The sequence below is a fragment of the Pelodiscus sinensis genome, chromosome 16, assembly GCF_052426305.1.
Source record: "Pelodiscus sinensis isolate ZL-2025 chromosome 16, ASM5242630v1, whole genome shotgun sequence".
Classification (NCBI taxonomy): domain Eukaryota; kingdom Metazoa; phylum Chordata; order Testudines; family Trionychidae; genus Pelodiscus; species Pelodiscus sinensis.
The window spans coordinates 34209122-34231102 of NC_143067.1; the positions used below are offsets into that span (position 1 = coordinate 34209122).

Sequence of the window (21981 nt, forward strand, 5' to 3'; positions counted from 1 at the left end):
TCTTGTAAGCTTCCTTTTTGTGTTTAAGCTCATCATGGATGTCCCTGGTAAGCCAATCTGGTCGCCTACCATATTTGCTTTTCTTGCTGTACATCGGGATGGTTTCTTCCTGTGCCTTTAATAAGACTTATTTAAAATACTGCCAGTTCTCCTGGACTCCTTACGTCCATGAGTATGCATGCCCCTAGTTGAGAACCACTGGATAGAGAGATTGGAAAGTGCAGACAAATGGCTTGATCATGTGGTCTGATTTGGCCCCATTTAAGTCAATAGGACCTTTTAGTGTAAGCCAGTGTTTCATAAACTGTGTTCTGCAGCACACCAGTGTGCCATGAGGCAGTCAGAGGTGTGCCACGGAGAACAACAGAATTCCAAAATGGCCAGCCTTTTTTTTCTCAATAACTTTCCCCCAGACCTTTTTTCGCCTCGATTTTTTTTTCTCAACAAAAAATCCTTGGTGTTCCTCCTAAAAAAAAAATTGTTTGGTGTTCCTCGGTCTTAAAAAGTTTATGGAACACTGGTGTAACCTGTTTGTCAGGGACACCTTTCTTGTTCTGTGTCTAGCACAAATGGGGTGGATGCTGTTTCATGGCAAGAGTTCCTGGGTGCTACCACGCTAAAATAAGAAATAGCAATCTTACCAGTCATGTCAGTGGGTGCAGGACAAGGTCTATGGCTAGCTTTCTGCAGTCGTGTGCTCCTGTGGTAGGAGCAAAGAGTAGCTGGCACTATAGATGGCCTGTGGTAAGAATACTGGTGTTGGCAGGGCTCTTGCACTGTAGCACTTACATTGGAGCATTCAGTTGGCTGAGAAGTGCAATGTAAGGTAACAGGGTCCTTTGTGCCTCTCCTGGCAGAGTTGCCTGCAACTTTGGTCAAGAAACTAGACACATCTTTGTACTCATCTGGTTCCAAGCTGCACCAGAATACAAGCCTGGGTTGCTGATCCTTCAGTAAGTCTGAGCTCACCTACAAAAACCATGGGGAAACTCAGTGTTTTTCATAGTTTCCTCTACCAAAGCCAGATAAAACTTAGTGAAACACAGCCTAAAATGCTAATTTCCAAGGGGTTATAGGATGTTCAGTTTGAAATCTAAACTTGAGGATGGAAGGGGTGCAGTTTGAGCCTATGCTACAAAACATCATTTGGTTACCCTATATAAAAAGTGCTTTCTTTGATCCCTGTCTCCATCCACTCCAGTTGGTTATAAATCCTGGGTTATAAATTCTGGGTTTCTATTATTTCCAGTCCAGCTCCCAGCTCATCTGAAGAAGTGGGTTTTGCCCACAAAAGCTCATGATAGTATATATATTTTGTTAGTCTCTAAGGATACATCTACACTGAACCATTGTTTTGAGATAACTAGCATTATTTTGAAATAACAATGCAAGTGTCTACACAGCCATTCCTTTATTTGGAAATAATTTCGAAATAATGGATGGCTTATTCCAAAATCTGTAAACCTCATTCTACAAAGAATAATTCCTATTCCCAAATAACTGTTTTGAAATAAGGTGTGTGTAGACGCTCCACTGCTGCTATTTTGAAATGGCCCTGGTGAGGGGCTAAGTTATTCCTCCCTAGTGCCTTCTGGAGCCCTAAATCGACATAGCACATCTACCTTAGAGAAGCCTGCCTCGGACTAATTTTGAGGCTTCCCTGCAGTGTAGATGTGTTATTTCAAAATAAGCTATTTCGGAATAACTATTCCAGAATAGTTTATTTCAAAATAAGCGTGCAGTGTAGATGTACCCTAAGGTGCCACAGGACTATTTGTTTTCTAGCTCTACAGTGCTTCTACAGCGGTCACATTGAATGGTACAGAATGTGCCCCTGTGTAGCACTGACTGGATTTTCTGTGTATTATCCTTTCTTGTGTAGCTACATATGGCTTGTGTGAGGTTCTTTAAGGGTTATGGTTAATATCAGGCACGTGTTTTAAAGCATGGGATGGCCATTCTTGTTTAGTTGAGTTCATATTTTCACCAACACGTTTTGCATAAATTAATTATGCAAAGCAGTTCAAAGTTCAAGTTCTCACAGCAACCATAATTCTGTCACATACATATTAAGGCGAAAGTTTCACATCATATTTCTATAATTAAAAAAGCCCTGCATCTGTGCAAGGAGGCTGAGTTCCAGTTGCTTTGGTAACCATATCACTGAATGTCCTGACTTTTATCATTCTTAACCTTTAAATTCTCGACCATAACACTGCAATTAACATAGTTTTATTGTTATTGCATTTTAATTAGATTTGTGCCTGGAGTTAGATGATCTCTGTTTTGCACTGATGCTAAAGTTTTCCTATAATCCCTCAATTTGCTAAACCCACAGTCTCCCTCTCACTCTCTTTCTGATTCTTGGGCCATTTTAAAACATTACATTGTTTCCAAAATATTTAAAATAAATGCTATTTCCCCAGAGCAGATCACCTCAGACTATATTTCTTTAGCTTTTCCTGCTGGAAACAATGACACAAACTAGGAAACAGCTGGTGTCAGTCTTCTTACCCAAGTATAGGACAGCTTAATAGGACCTGTGCTTCTGTTTGTGCTATTGGTTTTATTTGTGCAATTCCATTTACTATAAAATAATTGGAAAGGGCATCTTGCATATTAATTTTTACTCTGTCTTTCATATGTATTTAGGCGTGTTAAGTATGACAATATAAAGTACACAGTATGTAGCCTTAATAAAGATTAGGGGACATATTTTCATCTTCTGCCTGAAACCTGAGTGAATGGGATCTCTATCCAAATTACTGCCAGGGCATAGAGCAAGTTTGCAGCTGCTCTGTAGCTGCTTCATTCTTGGGACTATGGGAGTTGCCCGTCTTATGCAGGGGTTTTGAACAGTGAGTTTGAGTAGTTTTGTAAACTCCCAAAATTCCCTACACACAGCCATAGTCACTATAGAGCATAGCTTCATACTGTCCAGTGTGCTGTGTGTCCTGTTTGTCAGCTCTGTGTGCGTTTTTACCATAAGAGAGGAGGAGGAGGAGAGGTCAATATTTTACCCCATAGCCCCTGCACGCAATATTATTCCTACAGATATCCATAGAGCAGTACATTATAACTTATTCAAACCCTGTAAGAGCAGAGCATCTTGCCAAAATCTTATATACACCAACTAACTGCATCCGGACCTATTATGTGGTCCCATAACAGGATGCTCATAGCAGAACTAGAATATAAGTAGAGCTAAATTCTTATGAGGGCTGATTAACTTGGTCTCATTGACCATTTTCAGAAAGGCAAAAATCTTCTTTTCAGCTTGTTATAGATTCTCTAGAGGAGATTCACAGCTGTGAGAATGAGGCCTGAGTTTGTTAGGAATATAGCAGTTCCATCTATAAGAATTATTGATTTTTGCAGCTTTATTGGAAAAATCGGTCATACGTTTCTTTTTCAGGGGGTCTGCTATTCTCTGATTTGATTTGATGTTAACTCTGCGAGTTAGCAGCTGGATAGCATCTTGAATGCATCATTCAGTTAACTCTTTAGCCATGGCATGACCTAGAAGAAACAGAATGGCATTTTGCATTGTTCAGAATGTATTCCTCTAAAGGACTGACTTCTCCTAGGGTATGTGACATGGAGAAGATGACAAACTATGATCTTTATTTCTTGAGCACATCCTCATTATGAGTATGAACAAAGAATAAGACCTATCTGATACCATGAAGATTATTTGGCAGCAATACTACAGTCTGTGCTGGAAACAAATTTTGTAATGTCCAAGTGGTCAGTTAACAAAGTGCAGATCTGTATTTATCCAGATTCAGGCACTTAGCCTATGCTAAGCACATCAATACAACAGGCTGTTTCATTTAATGTTTCCAGTAGTACAAATTGTGATGGCGAATGTGACTCTCTCTCATACACTGACAAAAAAGTAGAGTTACTCCAGAGAAAACCCAGTAGCACACTTACTAAATCTTTCCACGCTAGTCCATGTCATCTTATTCATCCAATTCATCCTTGGTGCAGCTCCACTGATGTCAGAGGAGATACACCATAGTTGAATTTGACTTATTTTCTGTTCTATATATGTTGCAGTCAGAACAGCTGACAGCTTTTATAGGGGCAGTAAAGCAAAAAGTACATCTCATTCAATTTATTCAGGCCATTCTCTTGCCCCAGCAGGCCCACAAAACACAGGTGAGTCTAGAGACTTTGATCTGGTCCAATCTCAGGATCTGGTCCATGTGTGAGCAGGATCTTGCTGAGCATTCTACTGGAAGTTCTTTTCTTGGCACAAGCTGGAGACCTCTTTTCCTTTGCTTCTTTGACATCCTCTCCCTCAGTAATGGGGCTGGAAGATTCAGTGTCTATCCCATACTTCTTACAGCTCCCCCTATCCAAACATACCTCTCTTCACATTACACTCCCTATGCAACCAACTCTTTTAGAACACAAGCAGCTGTAGAGTGTGTAGAAAGTATGTGCATATGTGAATGCTATTACCTCCTGTGTATATACAATGATCCCAATTCTAGGGTTTAGCTCTGCTGTGTTTAGTGAAGCTGCATTTTACTGTCCTTGACCTAAAACCAGATCCATTCCCAGCACAACTTACAGTAGCCTTCATGCTGTCCTATCCTGTGCCCTGATGCCAGAAAGCCCCAAAGAGCCATTTGAACAGCCATTGATTGCCATACTACAGTGGTGCTCCAGGAAGGCTAGGGGTGAGGAGGGGAATCTTTCCACAGGGAGTAATAAAAGTCCAATGACCTAAATAATTTTAACCCAGAATTAAAAAAACATTTAAGACTATATTCCTGGGAGTAATCCCAGATTGGCAGGAAGAGGGACTCCGTGACCTACCAGATTTTTTCCATCTCTAACCTATGTGCTTTGTGCTATGACATGATCACTCCTACTTTCATTTTTTCATATCCCTTCTTGTATTCCTTCACTTCAGAAAGGTAGTTTTAAGAGCAAATTAAGTATTCCAACAAACGGCTACTATGAAGGCTTGCTTTCTTGTATATCAACACTTGACACCCTGCCAGGGAATTTAATAAATCCCCAGTAAACAATTTCACATCTTTTCCTCTTCCATTTTTGTATTTTAATTTGGTGCCTAGAAATGTTGGCAACTGATATCTTGTAAATATCATAAGCAAGCAGAAAGATAGATTAGATAGTTACATAGATAAGTAGATAGAGGAGGAGATAGAGATTGGATGAAATGAGAACTCTCACACTGTACATCCCTAGGCAATTTAGGGAAATTAGCTTATCATTATAATTGTTTGCACTATGAGTATTAGAGTAGAGAGGAATCATTAACAATTTTTAAAAATGCCATAATAGAGGCTTAACTAGTAAGAGGACCAAAAAATGCCACGAAGCCTGAACAGCAGAGTAAAAGTGGTGGTTAGAGTGAAAAGGCATCCTTTAAAGAAGCAGAAGTCAAATCCTAGTGAGGATAATAGAAAGGAGCATAAACTCTGGCAAGTCAAGTATAAAAGCACAATAAGGCAGGACAAAAAAAAGGCAAAGTAAAAAAAGTTAAGTATATCAAAAGCAGGAAATCTGCCAATCAGTGAGCGCACTGGATGACTGTGGTGCTAATAGAAAATAAGGATTTTATGGAGAATCTAAATACATCCTTTGCATTGGTTTTCACTGCAGAGACTATAAAGGAGAGCCCCACAGTCAAGCCATTCTTTTTAAGTTACAAATCTGAGGAACTATCCTACATTAAGGTATCAATAGAGAAGATTTTAAGTCAAATTAATAAATTAACCAGGAATAAGTCACTAGGGCCATATAGTATTCACCCAAGAGTTCTGAAGGAACTAAAATATAAAAATGCAGAACTCCTAATTATGGTATATAACCTATTATTTAAATCAGCCTCTATTCCAGTTGGTTGGGAATAGCTAATGTAATGCTGGGGTTTTTTTAAGGGCTCTAGAGGCAATCCTACCAATTACAGACTGGTAATACCGACTTCAGTACCAGGACAATTGTTTATAACTAATAAAGAACAAATTATCAAGCACAGGGATAAACACATTACGTTTTGAGGAAGAGTCAACATGGCTTTTCGAAAGGAAAATCATGCCTCACTAATCTGTTAGAGTTCTTTGATGGCATTCAAAAACAGGTGGACAAGAATGATCCAATAGGTATAGTATACTTAGACTTTCAGAAAGCTGTTGATAAGGTACCTCACTAAAGGCTCTTATGCAAATTATGCAGTTAAGAGAGAATGTTCTCTCAAAGATCAGTAACTGTTTAAAAACAGGAAACAAAGGGTGGGAATAAATGGTCGGTTTTCACAATAGAGAGAGGTAAATAATGCTGTTCAGTATGTTCAGAAATTTTCTAGAAAATGGGGTAGACAGTGAGGTGGCAAATTTTGCAGATGGTGTGATCGAAAGCTGATCACAGAGAGTTACAAAGAGATCTCACTAAACGGGGTAACTCAGCCACAGAATGGCAGGTGAAATTCAGTGTTAGTAAGGGCAAAATAACGTACATGGAAAAAATCCCAACTAAATTGTCTGTTACCACTCAAGAAAGAGATCTTGGTATCATTGTGGCTAGTTCTCTAAAAACCATCCATCTCATGTTCAGTGGAGTTAATAAAGCTACCCAAAAGGTGCAATTAGGAAGGGGGCATATAGTAAAACAGCAACTATCATAATGTACTGTGACAAGTTGAATCACAGAAGTCCCCTTGGGTAGTCCCCAGGATGTGCTGATCATGCCACTGATACCTGCCTTCCTGCTCTCTCAGGCTGTACACCACCCTGTCCTACTGGGCTAGTCCTTTGGTCTCCCCTAGAATTGAAATTACTGTCCCCTTTGCAGAGCAAAACAGATACTGAATCAGTTCAGCACTGGAAGGGCTCAGCTATAAGGTCTCAGTACCTGGGAAATCAACCCTCAAAAGGTCCCAAACTCCAAATAAATCCATCTTACCCTGTGTAAAACTTGTACACAGGTAATGCTCATAAGATCCACTCACTTTGTCAATGAAAGAGAGATATGCACAGTGGTTGCTTCCCCTGACCACAGGTAACAACTATTTACACTGGGCTTGATAATAAACAAAAGTATTTTTATTAAATATAGAAAGTAGGATTTAATTGATTGCAAGTGAAAACACACAGATCAAAGTAATTTACTAAATTAAAATGAACAAAAATCACTCAGCTACTTCTAATCTACTAAAACTTATTACATGTAAATTCTTACCCCAACAAGGTATAATATCTCGGGTAAAAGCTTCAAGTCAGAGTGGAACTTTATTCTTGGGTCTATGCGTTTTCAGAGTTCTTCAGGTATCTCTTCGGGTGGGCCATGCAATTTCAAAGGCAAGCTAAAGACAAAGACTGACTGCTTCCCATTGCTTAATAGACTTTCCCCCAGCACGGGAATCCTTTGCCCAGCATCCCACATCCCCAAGGAGAAATACAAGGTTTAAAATGGATTCCAGTACCAGCTGACATGATTACATGTCTTTCCAGGACCAGCCGCAGTATGGGTTTTCAGGACAAACAAGATTATTCACATGTTATTTATTTGATCATTGAGCCTTTTAAGTTTCTGCAGCATCAGTAATGGCCCTCATTAGCACATTTAGAATTATAAACAGATCCACATTTCATATTTCTAACTTCACATACAGGAATGATACATGCACAAAAATAGGATCTACACAACTAATCAGAAAATTGTAACATTAAAATTGATACATTACATGAGGTATTTTGTCTGAAGCATTTTTAAATTATGCATTTCATATTCATAAGTCAATTTTCATGGAGGAGGGTCATGACAGGCACTATAAAAATCCATGGCATACTAACACCTTCAATGCTGCGTGCTGTTCTGATCACCCCATCTCCCAAAAGAATTGAAAAAGATGCAGAAAAGGACAACAAAAATTATCAGGCATATCAAAAGACAGAGACTGTTCATCTTAGAAAAGAGATGTCATAGAGGAGACAAGGGGTCTATAAAACCATGAATAGTCTTGAAAAGTGAATGAGGATTTGTTATTTACCCCTTCACTAGAACAATACCTAGGCGAGTCACCCAATGGAATTAATAGCAGTTTTAAAACAAAAGGGATTAATTCTTCGAACAATGCATAGTCAAGCTGTGCCATGGGTTGTTAGAAAGGTCTAACGTATAACTTAGTACAAAAAAACAAGATTGGATAAGTTCGTGAAAGATAGATCCATCAATGGTTATCAGCCAAGTGATCAGGGACACTTCTCCATGCTCTGAGTTTATGTGAACACAGCAGAATTATTCCAAAATAACTATGCGAGGATCTATACAGCTAGCCCCGTTATTTCAAATTAATTTTGACAAAATGAGTGGCTTATGTAAACCTCATTTCACAAGCAATAACGCCCGTTCTGAAATAGCTATTTCGGAATAGCAGTAGTGTGGATACTCCACTACTGATATTTTGAAATAGCTCCTCCCCCAGGCCATTCAAAGTAATTACGCCCCAGTCCTTCCTGGGGCTCTAAATCAAGGTAGCGCATCCATATTAGGGGAGCCTGCCTCGGACTAATTTCCAGGCTTCTATGTAATGTACACACACTATTTTGAAATATTTCTTCCAGAATAGCTTATTCCAAAATAATTATGCAGTGTAGATGTAGCCTGAGTGTCCCTAAATCTCCAACTGCTGGAAACATCTGGCATTTGAACACTGTCAGAGACAGGATACTGGGCTAGATAGACCATCTGTCTATCCTAGTATGGCTGTTTTTGTGTTACGTTTTGAAGGTTGTTAATGCTTCTTGTTTGACCTTTGCGTCTCTCTCAGCTTGTGCAATGAAAGCCGACCAACCCCAGTTTTACTTTTGAGTCAGTTTCACTTTCACTCACTAGTACAGTATTGCTTATGCTTAGTTTAGCTATTTCTTTATTCGTACAATGTATGGGAGAATTGTTTAGTGACTTCATTAGTTTTTCAATATCAGTATGATTTTAAAAAGCATTTAGTTATGTATTGTTGTAAACTGATTTCTGTTTAGTTAAAAGATAAACACCAATCATACATTAAATAACTGGTCAGTTCCTACATCTCTACTATGTCATTTGTATTTTTATGCCTCTTCGGTGTCTTTAACTGTGCACATTGGGTGTAGGAATTGGATGGTTAAAAATAACAAATAAGAAATCAAAGTCATGCTCTGATTTCCATACTCCTTGGCACCTAATGCATTATTTGCTAGACAATACTGGGGATATCAGTTGCTCACTGAAGGAAACAGCACAAAGTACAAAAACAATTTGATTATCACCCAAAAGCCAAGTGCAATAGACTATTTCCTTGATTGCTTTTGTGGCATTTCTATACATTCCTTCAGCATTGCCAAACCATGTTTGCATATTACCTAGTCTGTTTATTTCAACTATACTCTGGTTGAGATTTTAAGCATAATTTTTAGAGAGACAAAAGGTGGAAGTTCCTCAGAGTTGGTGGTGGTTGTTTGGGGTTTTTTTGTTTTTATTTTTGTTCACTCCTCAAACTGTGTTTAAAAAAGGAAGTTTGCACCCAATATTATAGCTCTATTAGACTGGCAATTAAATGCAATAGGGATAATTTCATCCTGAAAATGGTGAATGATTAAAATTAGTGATTTAAAACCAGATTCTACAGTGCAAGAGGAATGGTTGAGTTTCTGATCCAAAGGTCATTAAGTCAGTGGAAAGACTGTCATTGACTATAGTGAATTTTCAGTCAGGGCTCAGATGACCTTATTGGTTTCTCCCACGTTGAAGTGATTTTATGGACCAAATAAAGACTTTACCATCATGTGTTCAGATGGGGAAAGGGCAAAGAAATCTCTTTGATTCTCTGGAGGAAGCCATGATTTTATAGTCTAGTAGACCAGGCACTGAACTAGGACTCAGGCGAGCTAAATTCAATCCCCAGCTCTATCCACAGATATGCTGTATGCACTTAGGCCTCAATTCTCCCTCGATACAATCAGTATAGCACTCCTTTGCCTCACAGGGATGCTGGGAAGATTCAAATCCATTGATCACTCTAAGCCATGCTAATAGTATGGTGATGAGTGCTATGTAAGTGCCTGGAGAGGTAAACAGAAAGATTAATCTGCTTGTCCCATGGTATCTCTTTCTAATTGTCGTCTTTACCCTTTTCCCTTGTTTAAAAGAAAATGCGTTTATATTATTGTAAACATTTAGAAACTTGGATAAAGAGCAGACAGTGGAGTCTTGCCCATTTGGAGAGAGTTTTTCAAACTCTGATTTTCTGTGGAGGCTCAACTCTCCTTCCTTCCCCTTCCAAGGTGTCTGGCCCTATCAGAAAACGGAGTGCTACTGATTATAGATGGAACCAAGGCTCAGATAGAAAATCCTAGTGAAGCATTCAGCTGAATTTGGACTTTGACCTTCCATCCAGAGTGTGACAAACTATTTTTAAAAGACTATTTTCAGTTTCACTAAGTTTAAAACAAGTGTATGCCAAGGATAACTGTTATATTCATTTGTGTGTGTACTTGTGCACATTCCGTACTATCACTCAGCTGAAAGGTTTTTTTTTTGGCAGACATTCATCTAAAACTAGGTTGACGTTTTCCCTGGAGTGGCTATATATAGCAAATAAATGTACTGAGCACCATCACTGCTTAGTTTAAATGGCACTGAATCACTGATGATAATTTATCCAGAACATGGTTTTCTCTGTAGTTATGACTTGAAAATAAGCACATAATAACAGGGATAATTTTGTTCACTGGTTGTTATGGTTCTGCAGTGCAATCTAGAAGAATTTCACCTGTATGCAGGGTCACTGTGTTGTTTACGTCCTGTATTAGTCTTCAAAATAAGCTTAAGTGCTGCATATATTTTGCACTGGCCCTCCACACAGGGTTGAATTGCATTCACTGGGAATATAGGAAATGTAAATTATGACATTAGCCATAGTTTAATTAATGATATATTTTCATCTACTTTTGTCTCATCTGACATATATTAGTCATGATAATTGTATTGTTTGTTGTATTTGTATTGCAGTTGCACTTACAGGCCCCAGTTATAGACAAGGGCCCTATAGTAGTAGGTGCCATACAAATATGTAACCAAGAGTTCACATTATTTTGACATGAAAGGTTCTGTATATTGTTTTGTATTTATCTTAAGTAACGAGCTGATCATGTTTTGTGCCTGATTCCATGTATAGTGTATATCACCAAGGTTTCTCTTGTTTGAAGTGCTGTGGTTATATTTGTGTTGAATATGGCCTGGGAAGTGTGACTGAAGCAATTCTAATTCAATACCAAGCAATATATATTAGTATCCAAGGAATATAATGTCCCCGGACAATGACAGAGATGTAAAGTATTTATTGAATTACTGATTGATGCTGTAGTTACAAGATTGTACTAGCCAATTCCCACTGGATTCCATGATCTGATACTGTTGCCAATGTAGATGTGGCACAAATATTTTTGTCAAAAAATGGCCTTTTAGATTATGAACAAGCTAAGTATAGCTGATCCTTGTCTAAGCAGTAAAGAGCAGAGGACTCAATGAACTCCACTAAGGAGCTTGTTGTGCCCATCTAATGTACTTTGGAAGTGCCTTAGAGACTTTGGTGGTGGTTGCTATGGGAAGCCCTAAGATAGAAAGAAAGTGAAAATAGACAGTGAGGGACAGTCTCACAATACTGACATGATAAGATTATACAGGTTTTTTCACTGAGGAACTTATAAAACATTACAGAGTCTCAGCCTGGCAGAGCACAGATTTTGTATCAGATTCTAATAATCAACATCTGAAGACATTTATCCTGAGTGCACACACTTATCCACTTTAAAGTTCCTGTAGGCAAGCCAGGGGCTGACCGGTCATGACTCTGAGTTCTCTTCTCTCCCCAAGAGGCACTCTCTCTGAGTCATATTGAGGTGCGTTGCTGGAGAAGTGTGGGAAACTTGCACAGCTGTTGCCAATGCTGTGCCTGTTGTGTGGCTAAATTGGTTGTTAGTTTCCAAGGTTGTCAACCTGACACTTCCAACAGGCACTATATCCTGAGTTTTTTAGCTTACTTTTCCAACATTTCCCATTAAACATTATAGAAAAGATAAGAGAAAAACTCTCCACAGTAGAAGTATCTATACCTGCCTTCTCAACATGACAAGCCCTTTCTCTGTACTATGACTCTTCAGTTCCCATGTAGCTGTGAATTCGCTCTGAGGGCTGGATTCTGTTATCCTTACTCTTGTCAAGAGGCATCTTAATCTTTCGGTAGCCTCACTAATTTCATGAAGACTACTCGGACTACACAGGGAGTTATGTATTACTCCAGAGGTCGACAGTGTACGGCACACGTGTCATAAGTGGCATGTGAGCCAATTTTGAGTGGCACACAGCTTGGCTAGAGCAGCTGCATGGCTGGTGGCTGCCCCTTGTGCCACAGCTGGAGCCAGGTCATGATGAGGCTGTCCCTACTAGGGCAGCCTCACCACAACCAACGGGGCTGCGTGGCCAGCAGCTGCTTTGGGGGTCGGGGCTGGTCTGGGGATGGCCAGGCCGTGTGGTGAAGTGGGACTGCTCCAGGGACGGAGGCTGCTCCAGGGGCAGCCAGACCTCATGGTGGACCGGGGCTGCTCCAGGGGCAGGCTGGAGCCGGGCTGGGGTGCAACAGGTGTGGGGAAGAGGGAAGCTCTCTCTGGGGCATAAGTGAAGATGAGTGCTGCCTGAGGTCCAGGGCTGGATGGTGGCAGGGGCAGCTGAAGAGAGAGGAAAATGGGGGGGGGGGGTTCCTGCTCCAAAGCTGCATTGGTCCCTGGGTGCCTGAGTTCCTGGCAGGAAGGTGAGGATGCCATGGACTCCACCCCCCCATCAGGGCTGGGGACCTCGGGATCACCCCCCTGCCCATTTTCCTGAAAACTCGTCCCCCCCCCCCTCGCAGCCACCCTGATCCCAGCCCATGCTGGCTATCTACCCCCACATGGTTGGAGCCAGCACCAGCTTCCCATGGGGGGGCAGGGGAGACCCGAGGCTCCAACCACATCTGGCTTCCAAGGAAGCAGGCATGCGCTGCTCCTTCCCTCCCCATAGGAAAAGCTGGCAGGAGATCAACCAGGGCGCTCAGTGGAGAGAGCCTCTCCCGGGAGAGCGGCACAACCCAGGGCAGGAGGGTTAAACCTTGGCACGCCACTTCAGAAAGGTAGCCGACCCCATATGACTCTCTGTGAGAGTGGCAGAATCTCCCTTGGCGCTGGGAACAGAGTTTACTTCCACAAGTCTTCACGCTGAAGAAAGTCCTCTCACCTGTCATGAGTGTTTGTGAGCTTGGGACCTTGCTTTGTGACAGAGTCTTAACATTACTGAACTTGACAGGGCTTGATTTCCATTCGTAAAGGTGGTTTGACAAAAAGCCTCAAGCCCTGCTAGCCATGTTCAGGCACTGAGGCCATGACTGCAGCATCCATGGACATCCCCCAGTCTTGCATTGGTCCAGCTAGCTCAAATAACAAGAGCCTCAGCAGCACTGGCTGTTCAGCTGAATCTAAGACCTTGACCGTCTACTTCAGTGGCTAACCCGTGCTGCCATGGCTACCCTGCTGCTAGGGTTACTGGAGCTAGCTAGATCAAAGCTAGCATGAGTACAGCTACAAGTGCTGCAGTCTGATCGCAGCATAGACACGATGAGCATATCAGCTTCAATCATTGTGCAAATGCACAAATAGGAAGGTTTTTAAAAACAGGTATTTTAGACCCAAGTAAAAGTTTGTCGCACAAATACAGTTTAGACTTTTTTTTTTTTTTTTAAAAGAAAGCTTATTATTTACTCTGTAGCTCATAATGGAGATGTTTTGGTCTATTGTGTAAACAGGCTCTTAGAACCACTTTTTTGCCTAACAGACCATAATGGCTCTCCTGTCATGTAACCATTTATTTGGGGATAATTTTTTTAAGTGCCTTTTTGTCCATTTTAGTAAAAATCCAAGGTAGCCACTACCTGTCTATTCACTTACAGCCCTTTTTTGTAGCTAAATACATCCATCATTTTAACAGCTTTTAAAAGAAAAAAATCATCGCCAAAAACAATTAGATCTCATTGTGGCCTAATTATGTGCTAGCTTTTTTTCTTTTTTCTTTTTTTTAAATGGAAGCTGTTTTTTACGTTACTGGAACACAAAGTCTTTCTTTGGAAGGCCACAAATTGAATGAACTCTACAGTGGTGGCATAGTGTTTCCTAGCAACATCATGCCCGCACTAGTATTGCTTTCTTCACTCTTCAAGCTAAAAGCAGAGTCATGTCCATTAATTCCCAGCTGCACCTAAAACTTTTCAGAGATTTTGCTGGCTCCCCACTGTTCATGTTTTCGTCTTGCTCATATATTGTGGAACAAACCTGCTACTGTGATCTGTTTATCTCTCTCTCTCTGGTTTCCCCCACAAAAAGCAAACTCTGAGTGTATATTCACAATTAATGTTCATTTTACATATAAAACAAATCATTTGTCCTGCAGCATGATGCCTCCCTTGATGCATTATCATTTTAGTCACTCCAACAACATGACAAGACACAGATAAAATGAAGTGCCTTCAAAATATTTCAGATAGTGCAGTATGCTGGCCACATGTTGCTGCTAAGATCTGTAATGCAAAAATAACCTTTCTTTCAAGTAAAGGGAGCTTTGAGTAGTTTAAATACACAGTAGCAGCACTGAAAGAAAATTCATAGGGTTTCGTAGTATCTGCTGATTGTCTACATAGAACATGTTTAATGGTCTGAGCCACAAAAGATGGGAACCACATCAAAAAATGTACCATAGTTTACATTTCTTATTGGCACAGCAGCAGGACAATATGTAGAAGCTTTGACTACTACCACCTATAAATGGATCTGGTCTACAGATAAACATAGGTCTTTAGTGTCCAGAGCTCTCAAGCCAGAACATTTTACAAGCTCTCTGTTCATATGAAACAATATGAAAAAGCAGCTTATAAAAACATGCAGATCTAAAGATGAATAGTGGCATGTCAGTCCCTCACTGTTTTCTAATACAAGGAACAGCCATGCTGTGCTGAATAGTCAATTTCACGGTGCCATTGTACTAATTTGGACATGGCAGTGGATTAATCCATTTATTAACAGTCAGAGCTTGGGGCAAAGTGGCAAATACAGAGAGACCTAACACATGCTGCTCCACATATATTCTCCCAGGAAGATTCAAGAGTGCTGCCACAGGCCAGAGATCAAGGCTGCCTTCGAGCGTGAGAATAGAGTTTGCCACAAGAAACAATCTATTAGCCTGCAGCTATCCAGGGTAGGGAAATCTTCTCCAGTGCATTCTGTGGATGAGTTCAGAAGGTTCTTCTGAGATCACAGTGTCTCCTCGGATTATTTGGACTGTTGCTATGGAGAATGAACATTAACAGAGAAGCATGATTTGCTCTGCCAGATCAAACCATTGATAAATCAAATCCTTCCTCCACTAATGGCTAGTATGAGATTCTTCAGAGGAAGGTGCGAGAGTCCAGTGATGTACATAGCCTTGTCTACAAAACTGTATCTAGAGGAAAGCTCGGTGCCTCATTCCTGAAGCATAACATTACATACCAGGAGCAGTTATTCAGTGTTCAGGTACAATTATGTAGACAGCATGATTAGGAGATTGGATTTCAAACTCTAGAGAGAGGGTTTGAAACACAATGATCCAGTAGATCAGATCACTTTTTCTATTTCCAGTTGTTGCAATTTTGTCTTCTCTCTCCTATGTATGACACTCGCTTCAGTCTGTATGCAATGTGAGAGAGAGGTTTGTTGTCTGACTCCTCACCCTTCTGAAATGGAGTGGAGTAGATAGTGGAGTAGATAGTGTCGTGAAAAACTATTGCCATCGTATGTGTACCAGGCCCCAAATCCTTTCACCCTCTCTTCTACTTCTTCTTCCCTCTCCATTGCTACCCTTTGATTCCTTCTTTCTGTTTTCAGTATGAATTGAAACCAGGTATAGTTCCACCTGCTGATACAGTTTCACCTACAAGAAGTAGATTGACAAGTTAAGATGTCCTATCATCCATGAATTTTGGTTGGTGCACACCCGCACCAGCTAGACTATTTCAATCCCAATTCAATTTACTGACAATAAATAAAGGTAGGACAGTCACATAGTGTATCATTTGTGGGATATCCCTGCTAACGTGTCTTTCAGGAAAATCTTGACAGAAATAGGCCTTGTAATAAAAATCGAAGTCTTTTAAAGATATGCATTTAAACTTGACATTTAACAAGAGAGGGTTTTTTAAGAGGTTTGCTGGAGGTTCTTTATATTCCAGGTTTATGTTAGGAAAATCTCTGTAGGATTTTATGATACACTATAATGGATGATGCCACCTTTGCTTACAAATATTCTGCTATATAGCTATAGATGGGCGGAGAAAGTTATTTTATAGAAAAATGGGCATAAAATGAGGATTTGATCCAGTGTCAGCAGACTGTCAGTTCTGTCCATAACAAAAATGAACCCAAGATCTTAAAAGTTTTGGGGGATCCAGTTACATATCATTTAAATGTGACATTTGTATTCACACTTTTTAGAAAGGTGTGAGCTAAATATGAATTTCTTCCCTACCATGCATCTCCCCACCCAGCGTCAGTGAGGGAATGTATTTATACCACTAGCTGAAGCTGCTTTTTTGTGTGCACAGTGGTATTGTTTCACCTGCCTGGAGCGTAGAATCTTAATGTGAATTAGTATTTCTAGTACTTATCTTCTTCATTTCTTCAACCAGATGGCTGCCCTGATTTGTGCAATGGCAATGGGAGATGCACGCTCGGTCAGAACAGCTGGCAGTGTGTCTGCCAGACCGGCTGGAGAGGGCCTGGATGCAATGTTGCCATGGAAACCTCCTGTGCTGATAACAAGGATAATGAGGGAGGTGAGCAAAAGTCTTCCAGTTCCCAGTCCCTACAGAACAGAGGGTTATATGCACTTTCGTCATGAGTCACGTTTTTACAGAAAGGCCTTCTCTCATACTACTGTCAGTACCGTTGTTACATTTCCTTTGAAACAAATTAGATGGTATCCTTGTGGAAAGAAAAGCGGTATCCTTGTGGAAAGAAGGTGTGACCTGAAAGGCTCCTTTTGAAGACAGAGGACCACATTGCACCTTGGTATAAACCCCACTGCAGCCAGTGGAGTTTATGTCAGTGATAGATGTGGCCTCGAATCTTAGAACTCAATCCTGCCCTCAGATTGGCAAATTTAGACCACCTGGTGAATTGTAAAATCACATACTATGTGTATGTGCAGAAGCGTAGCAGCAGATTTAGCAGCACATTTAACAACGTTTATTCACCTTTGTACCAGAAGCCCTTAAATGTAAAAAAACCGCAAGACCTTATCATAGCTCACTGCATCGTGTTTCACTGTCCACAGCCAAAGCTTTAAAGGACTGGATCTGTTGTGCTGAACAAATCTGTCTATATATACATCCTGAGGTTTTTATTCAGTTTTCACTGTGTCCTTACCAAGGCAAACCAATATTAAAAAAATTATGATAATGGACTTCAGGATTTGGTCCAAAATGGTTTTCAAGGAGGACTGCAGTACATCTAGTTTTCTGGAAACTTGCATTGTAGAGTGATGGAGACAAGACCAGAAAAGATCCTAAAAGTGGTACAACGTGGCTGTCTAGTCTCCTGACAAATACATTGAGTCATGCTCGGGAAAGGGGAGAAAGGACCTCTACCACCTGTAAAATACTACAATTTGTACTGTAGCAGATATTCTAAACAAACAAGTTTCCTCAAAAGCTGTGTAGTTTTCCTAGACTCCTTTCATATACCAGCCATAGAATCTTTTCAACTCCCTCCTTTTCTTCTGACATTCCTCAAAACCAAATATTTCATGCAGCTTCTTTTCTTCAGTTCACTACTTTTGGTTGGACCTCATTTATTTTAAAGAGCACATCTGTTGTGTACTGATGGCGTCTTTATTCTAGAGCAGTAGTCGCAGAGAATGTTTCCCCAGACTTCAGGGAGACTATTTGTTGGAGCATTGCTTCCGCAATGAAATTATTTTTAAGGTGAATGTCCTATTCTTATATAATATTTAAAGTTTACAGAAATTGTTTAAAAACCCCAAATCCAAAAATCAACAGCATTTATAATCCCTGCGGTCCACATTTTCTGTAGAGTTCAGGATCAGACTTGCAAGTGATCAGTGCTGGGGAAAGATTTTCAAAATCGCTCAACTCTCAATGTGAAAACCTCTTTTGAAGCCCTAGCCAGTAGGACAAATTCTGTACTCACATACCCAGATATGGACACACGCAAATATTGTTATCAAAGTTGGGGTCTGAATCTCAACTTGGTAGCTGTTTCCTTACTCTGTAAAGGCCAAATCAACCTCATGGATCTGAATACTGCAAAACTTTACAATTCAGGGCTACCTCTTGTAAATAGCTCTTGCCATATGGTCATACAGCTAAACATACCCACTTTATGTACTACTAGTGCATGGCATAACACAGTAAATTAAAAAATAAACTCAATTTTATGCCAACATTGATAATTGTCAATGCAAAATTGGGAATGAGTATATCACTGAATTCTCTCCAAACCAAAAGGGATTTTTGAAAGCAATAGGGATGATAATGGAATTTTTTTTTAACTAGTGGGGAGGATGATTTCACTGTCTTTGTTTATTTACTTTTTTAGCCTAGAGTATTTTGCGTCTGTAAAACAGACATGCAGGAAGAAAAACCATTCAGCTGAGTGCCCCAATTTAAGAACTACAAACCTCAAAGACTTTGCTCACAAAGAGCTGATACTAGCCAATTAAAGGCAAAGAATATATAAAATGCATATGCCAAATGACAGGAATATAACATTAATCATCACTAGCGAGAAGTGAGATTGTTAGTTCATCTTACTCAGAGCCAAAGGGGAAAGGGTGCGTCTAAATATGGGGACTGTGAGATTTATGAAAACTTTGCAGACCATCTGGCCTCTGAACACTCCCATGCACACTCAAGCTATACAAATATTTTCTAACATTGTGTTCTCTTCATCTGTTCCATTTGTCACCACTTGTAATTGATTATAAGACCCTATGTCATCTACTGTAAGATGATGGAAACATGCAGAGTGTAGTTTTAGGGAGGAAGAATCTGTTTCTGTGTTCTCAAACACAACCTAGCCCATATAGAAAAATCCTATAGAATATAGTAAAAATTAAAACTTTTCTGTGTGTTTTTCATCATCTTATAGAATTTAATAATTATTCCCTGTATATAAAATTGTATAGGAAAGTTAAACTTTTAATGATATAAGACTATCTATTACATTCTGTGTGTATGTGAGTAAATTCTATAGAACAATATATTACATTTCTGTGGTAGTAGCAGTAGTAATGTTGTAAAAGTTCCAGCCGAGATCCCGGCACTGTTGGAGTAGGCACTGAGACAGCAAGAGTCAATCAGTCCCTGCCACAATGAGATTATAGTCCATATAGATAAGAAAGGCAGCAGGTGGGCAACCCAGGGCTAGTAAGACTGGGGTTATAATTATCAGGACTCAACACCCACAACAGAAGCTAGAATTTTCTGAAGAGTTGTGCTAAATTTTAAAATTGACTCAGAACTGAGTATCTGCTTTCTATTGAGCAGTTTTGAAATTCTGGCTATTTCACTTAGGTGCCTAAATGGGAACTGAGCACTTCGGAAAGGCTATTTGAAAATGTACACTACATGACCTATCCAATGTCCCATGGGAGTTAATGGCAGAACCAGGAATTAAACCTAGAACTCCTGAGTCCCAGTACAGTACCTTGAGCAATAGATGATCTTTGTTCTCAAATGGTTTCATCTTTATTAAATTCTAGAGGAATTTTCCTTCAAAGGCTTGAGTAGATACTCCAAATCCATCCACTTCTATCTATCTGTCTAGCTAACTAGCTAGCTAGATCTCCCTGCCTCTTTAATTTCCACTCCAGTGCATCTGACAAAGTGGTTTTTACTCACAAAAGCTTATGCCCCAATAAATCTATTCGTCGTTAAGGTGCCACAAGACTCCTCATTGTTTTTTTTTAGTTTGCTTAACTTCTAAAATTAGGTATTTCCAGCTCAAAGCAGTCCCTAAGATGGTGCAGGGCCTGAAGCGGAAGTGAGGAAGACTGATCTGTTACTTCTGAGGCCAATTGCACAGGCCCACAGGGCCCACCAAAGTGCATGGCCGAGAGCAGTCACCCCTTTTTGCTATTCTGTAGGGACAACTCTGATCCAGCTGCTCCTGAGAAAGATATTAAACTATAATGCATCTGGCTCAGTGTAGAATGGCTATTAGCTAGCCCCACTTCCTTACCTAGGCTGGATTTCCTTATCATATCTAAAATTGTTGGGCAAAATCTGTATCGCAGTGATGTCAGTAGGAGTTTTGCCAATGGCTCCATTAGGACCAGAATTTGTCCCTTTGTTTTATAATCTATTTAAGTCATAACATGAGCTCCAAATTATTTCCAAGAATGAGAAAAATCAAACTACGGAAGATTGCACCTGATGTTTCCCTAAATTTTTACAGGCTAAATTCAGTTGTCCATGATATGGGTTATTCCCAGAAGTTGCATATTGGTCCCTGTCTCATAGGGTATGTCTACACTACCCCCCTAGTTCGAACTAGGGGGGTAATGTATGCATACCGAACTTGCTAATGAAGCCCGGGATTTGAATTTCCCGGGCTTCATTAGCATAAAGCCAGCGCCGCCATTTTTAAAAGCCGGCTAGTGCGAACCCCGTGCCGCGCGGCTACACGCGGCACGGACTAGATAGTTCGGATTAGGAAGTGAAATGAGGAGTAATGGTAGTTCGAACTAGGAAGCCTAGTTCGAACTACCTAGTTCGTGCCCCGTGTAGCCGCGCTGCACGGGGTTCGAACCAGCGGGGTTTTAAAAATGGCGGCTCCCCGTTTATGCAAATGAAGCCCGGGAAATTCAAATCCCAGGCTTCATTTGCAAGTGCGGTATGCCTACATTACCCCGCTAGTTCAAACTAGCGGGGTAGTGTAGACATACCCTAAGTGTTTTGCTACAGACTTCAGAAGTAGTCCAGGGACATACTTCTGTTTTTATCCTGAGTAGTCATGGCTCAAGCCCAGACATGTGCTTAATCAGGTGTTTACTCTGATCCTGTCCAGAGAGGCATTGGTGCTCAGATTGTTTTGTCAAACATATTTCAAACGTAGGGGTTTGGTTTGATTTCTAAAGGAAGAAGTCTGATAAATAGACCAACTCTCTTTTTAAATCCTTTTCAATTGTAGTAATTTAGGTTTCTAAAAAAAAAAAAAAGAAAAAGTGAACTCCATTAAAACACTCATAGTAGCCACTTTTAAATCTAATCCTTGTCTTAAACAAGCCCTGAGTAGTTTAATAGTTATTAAGCATCTTTTGGGAGGAATTATATAGTTATTCAAGATTTATACATTGAATTAAATAATCATAGAATCATAGAGCTGGAAGAGGTCTCAGGAGGCCAGCCCCCTACCCAAGGCAGGACCAATCCCAACTAAATCAACCCAGCCAGGGCTTTCTCAAGCCGAGACTTAAAACATACCATCCAAAAAATACATACAACTACTGTGGACTTAATTTAAGAAATTTAGGGTTAAGAAACGTTTCAGGGATAGCAGGATACATTTTTAAATTCATTTTTCATTTGGACTTCCTCTGTTCCGTGAGCAGTTGTCCTATGTGTGAGCCCATTCAAAGATTTCTTTCCTCTTCAATTTTTTAAACTTCTGATAATTACAATCCTTCTAAATTCTTCAGTGGCTATAGTGTATCAATACAGTCTACATGAACTGTGTAGTGGAAGGCAGAACTCACACCTCTTTCTCCAAAGCAACTAGTTCTCAATATGAGAGAAGCAAAGGTAGCCTTGTCAAAATACTACAACCTCCTCTCATTTTCTAGATGTAGATTTCACACAATAAGGTATTCTCTGAAACAAAC

The 21981-nt window shown here is 40.1% G+C and overlaps 1 protein-coding gene across 4 annotated transcripts in view; it reads left to right on the top strand.

The window, feature by feature from the left end:
- The window catches only part of TENM2 (teneurin transmembrane protein 2), a 1126385-nt gene that overhangs the window by 1022889 nt on the left and 81515 nt on the right, over positions 1–21981 (top strand). For all 4 annotated transcript variants that reach the window (XM_075900179.2, XM_075900181.2, XM_089769544.1 and 1 more), the window contains one exon: positions 16766–16912. In XM_075900179.2, the coding sequence (XP_075756294.1) occupies positions 16766–16912 (147 nt within the window). The remainder of the gene's footprint in view (positions 1–16765; positions 16913–21981) is intronic.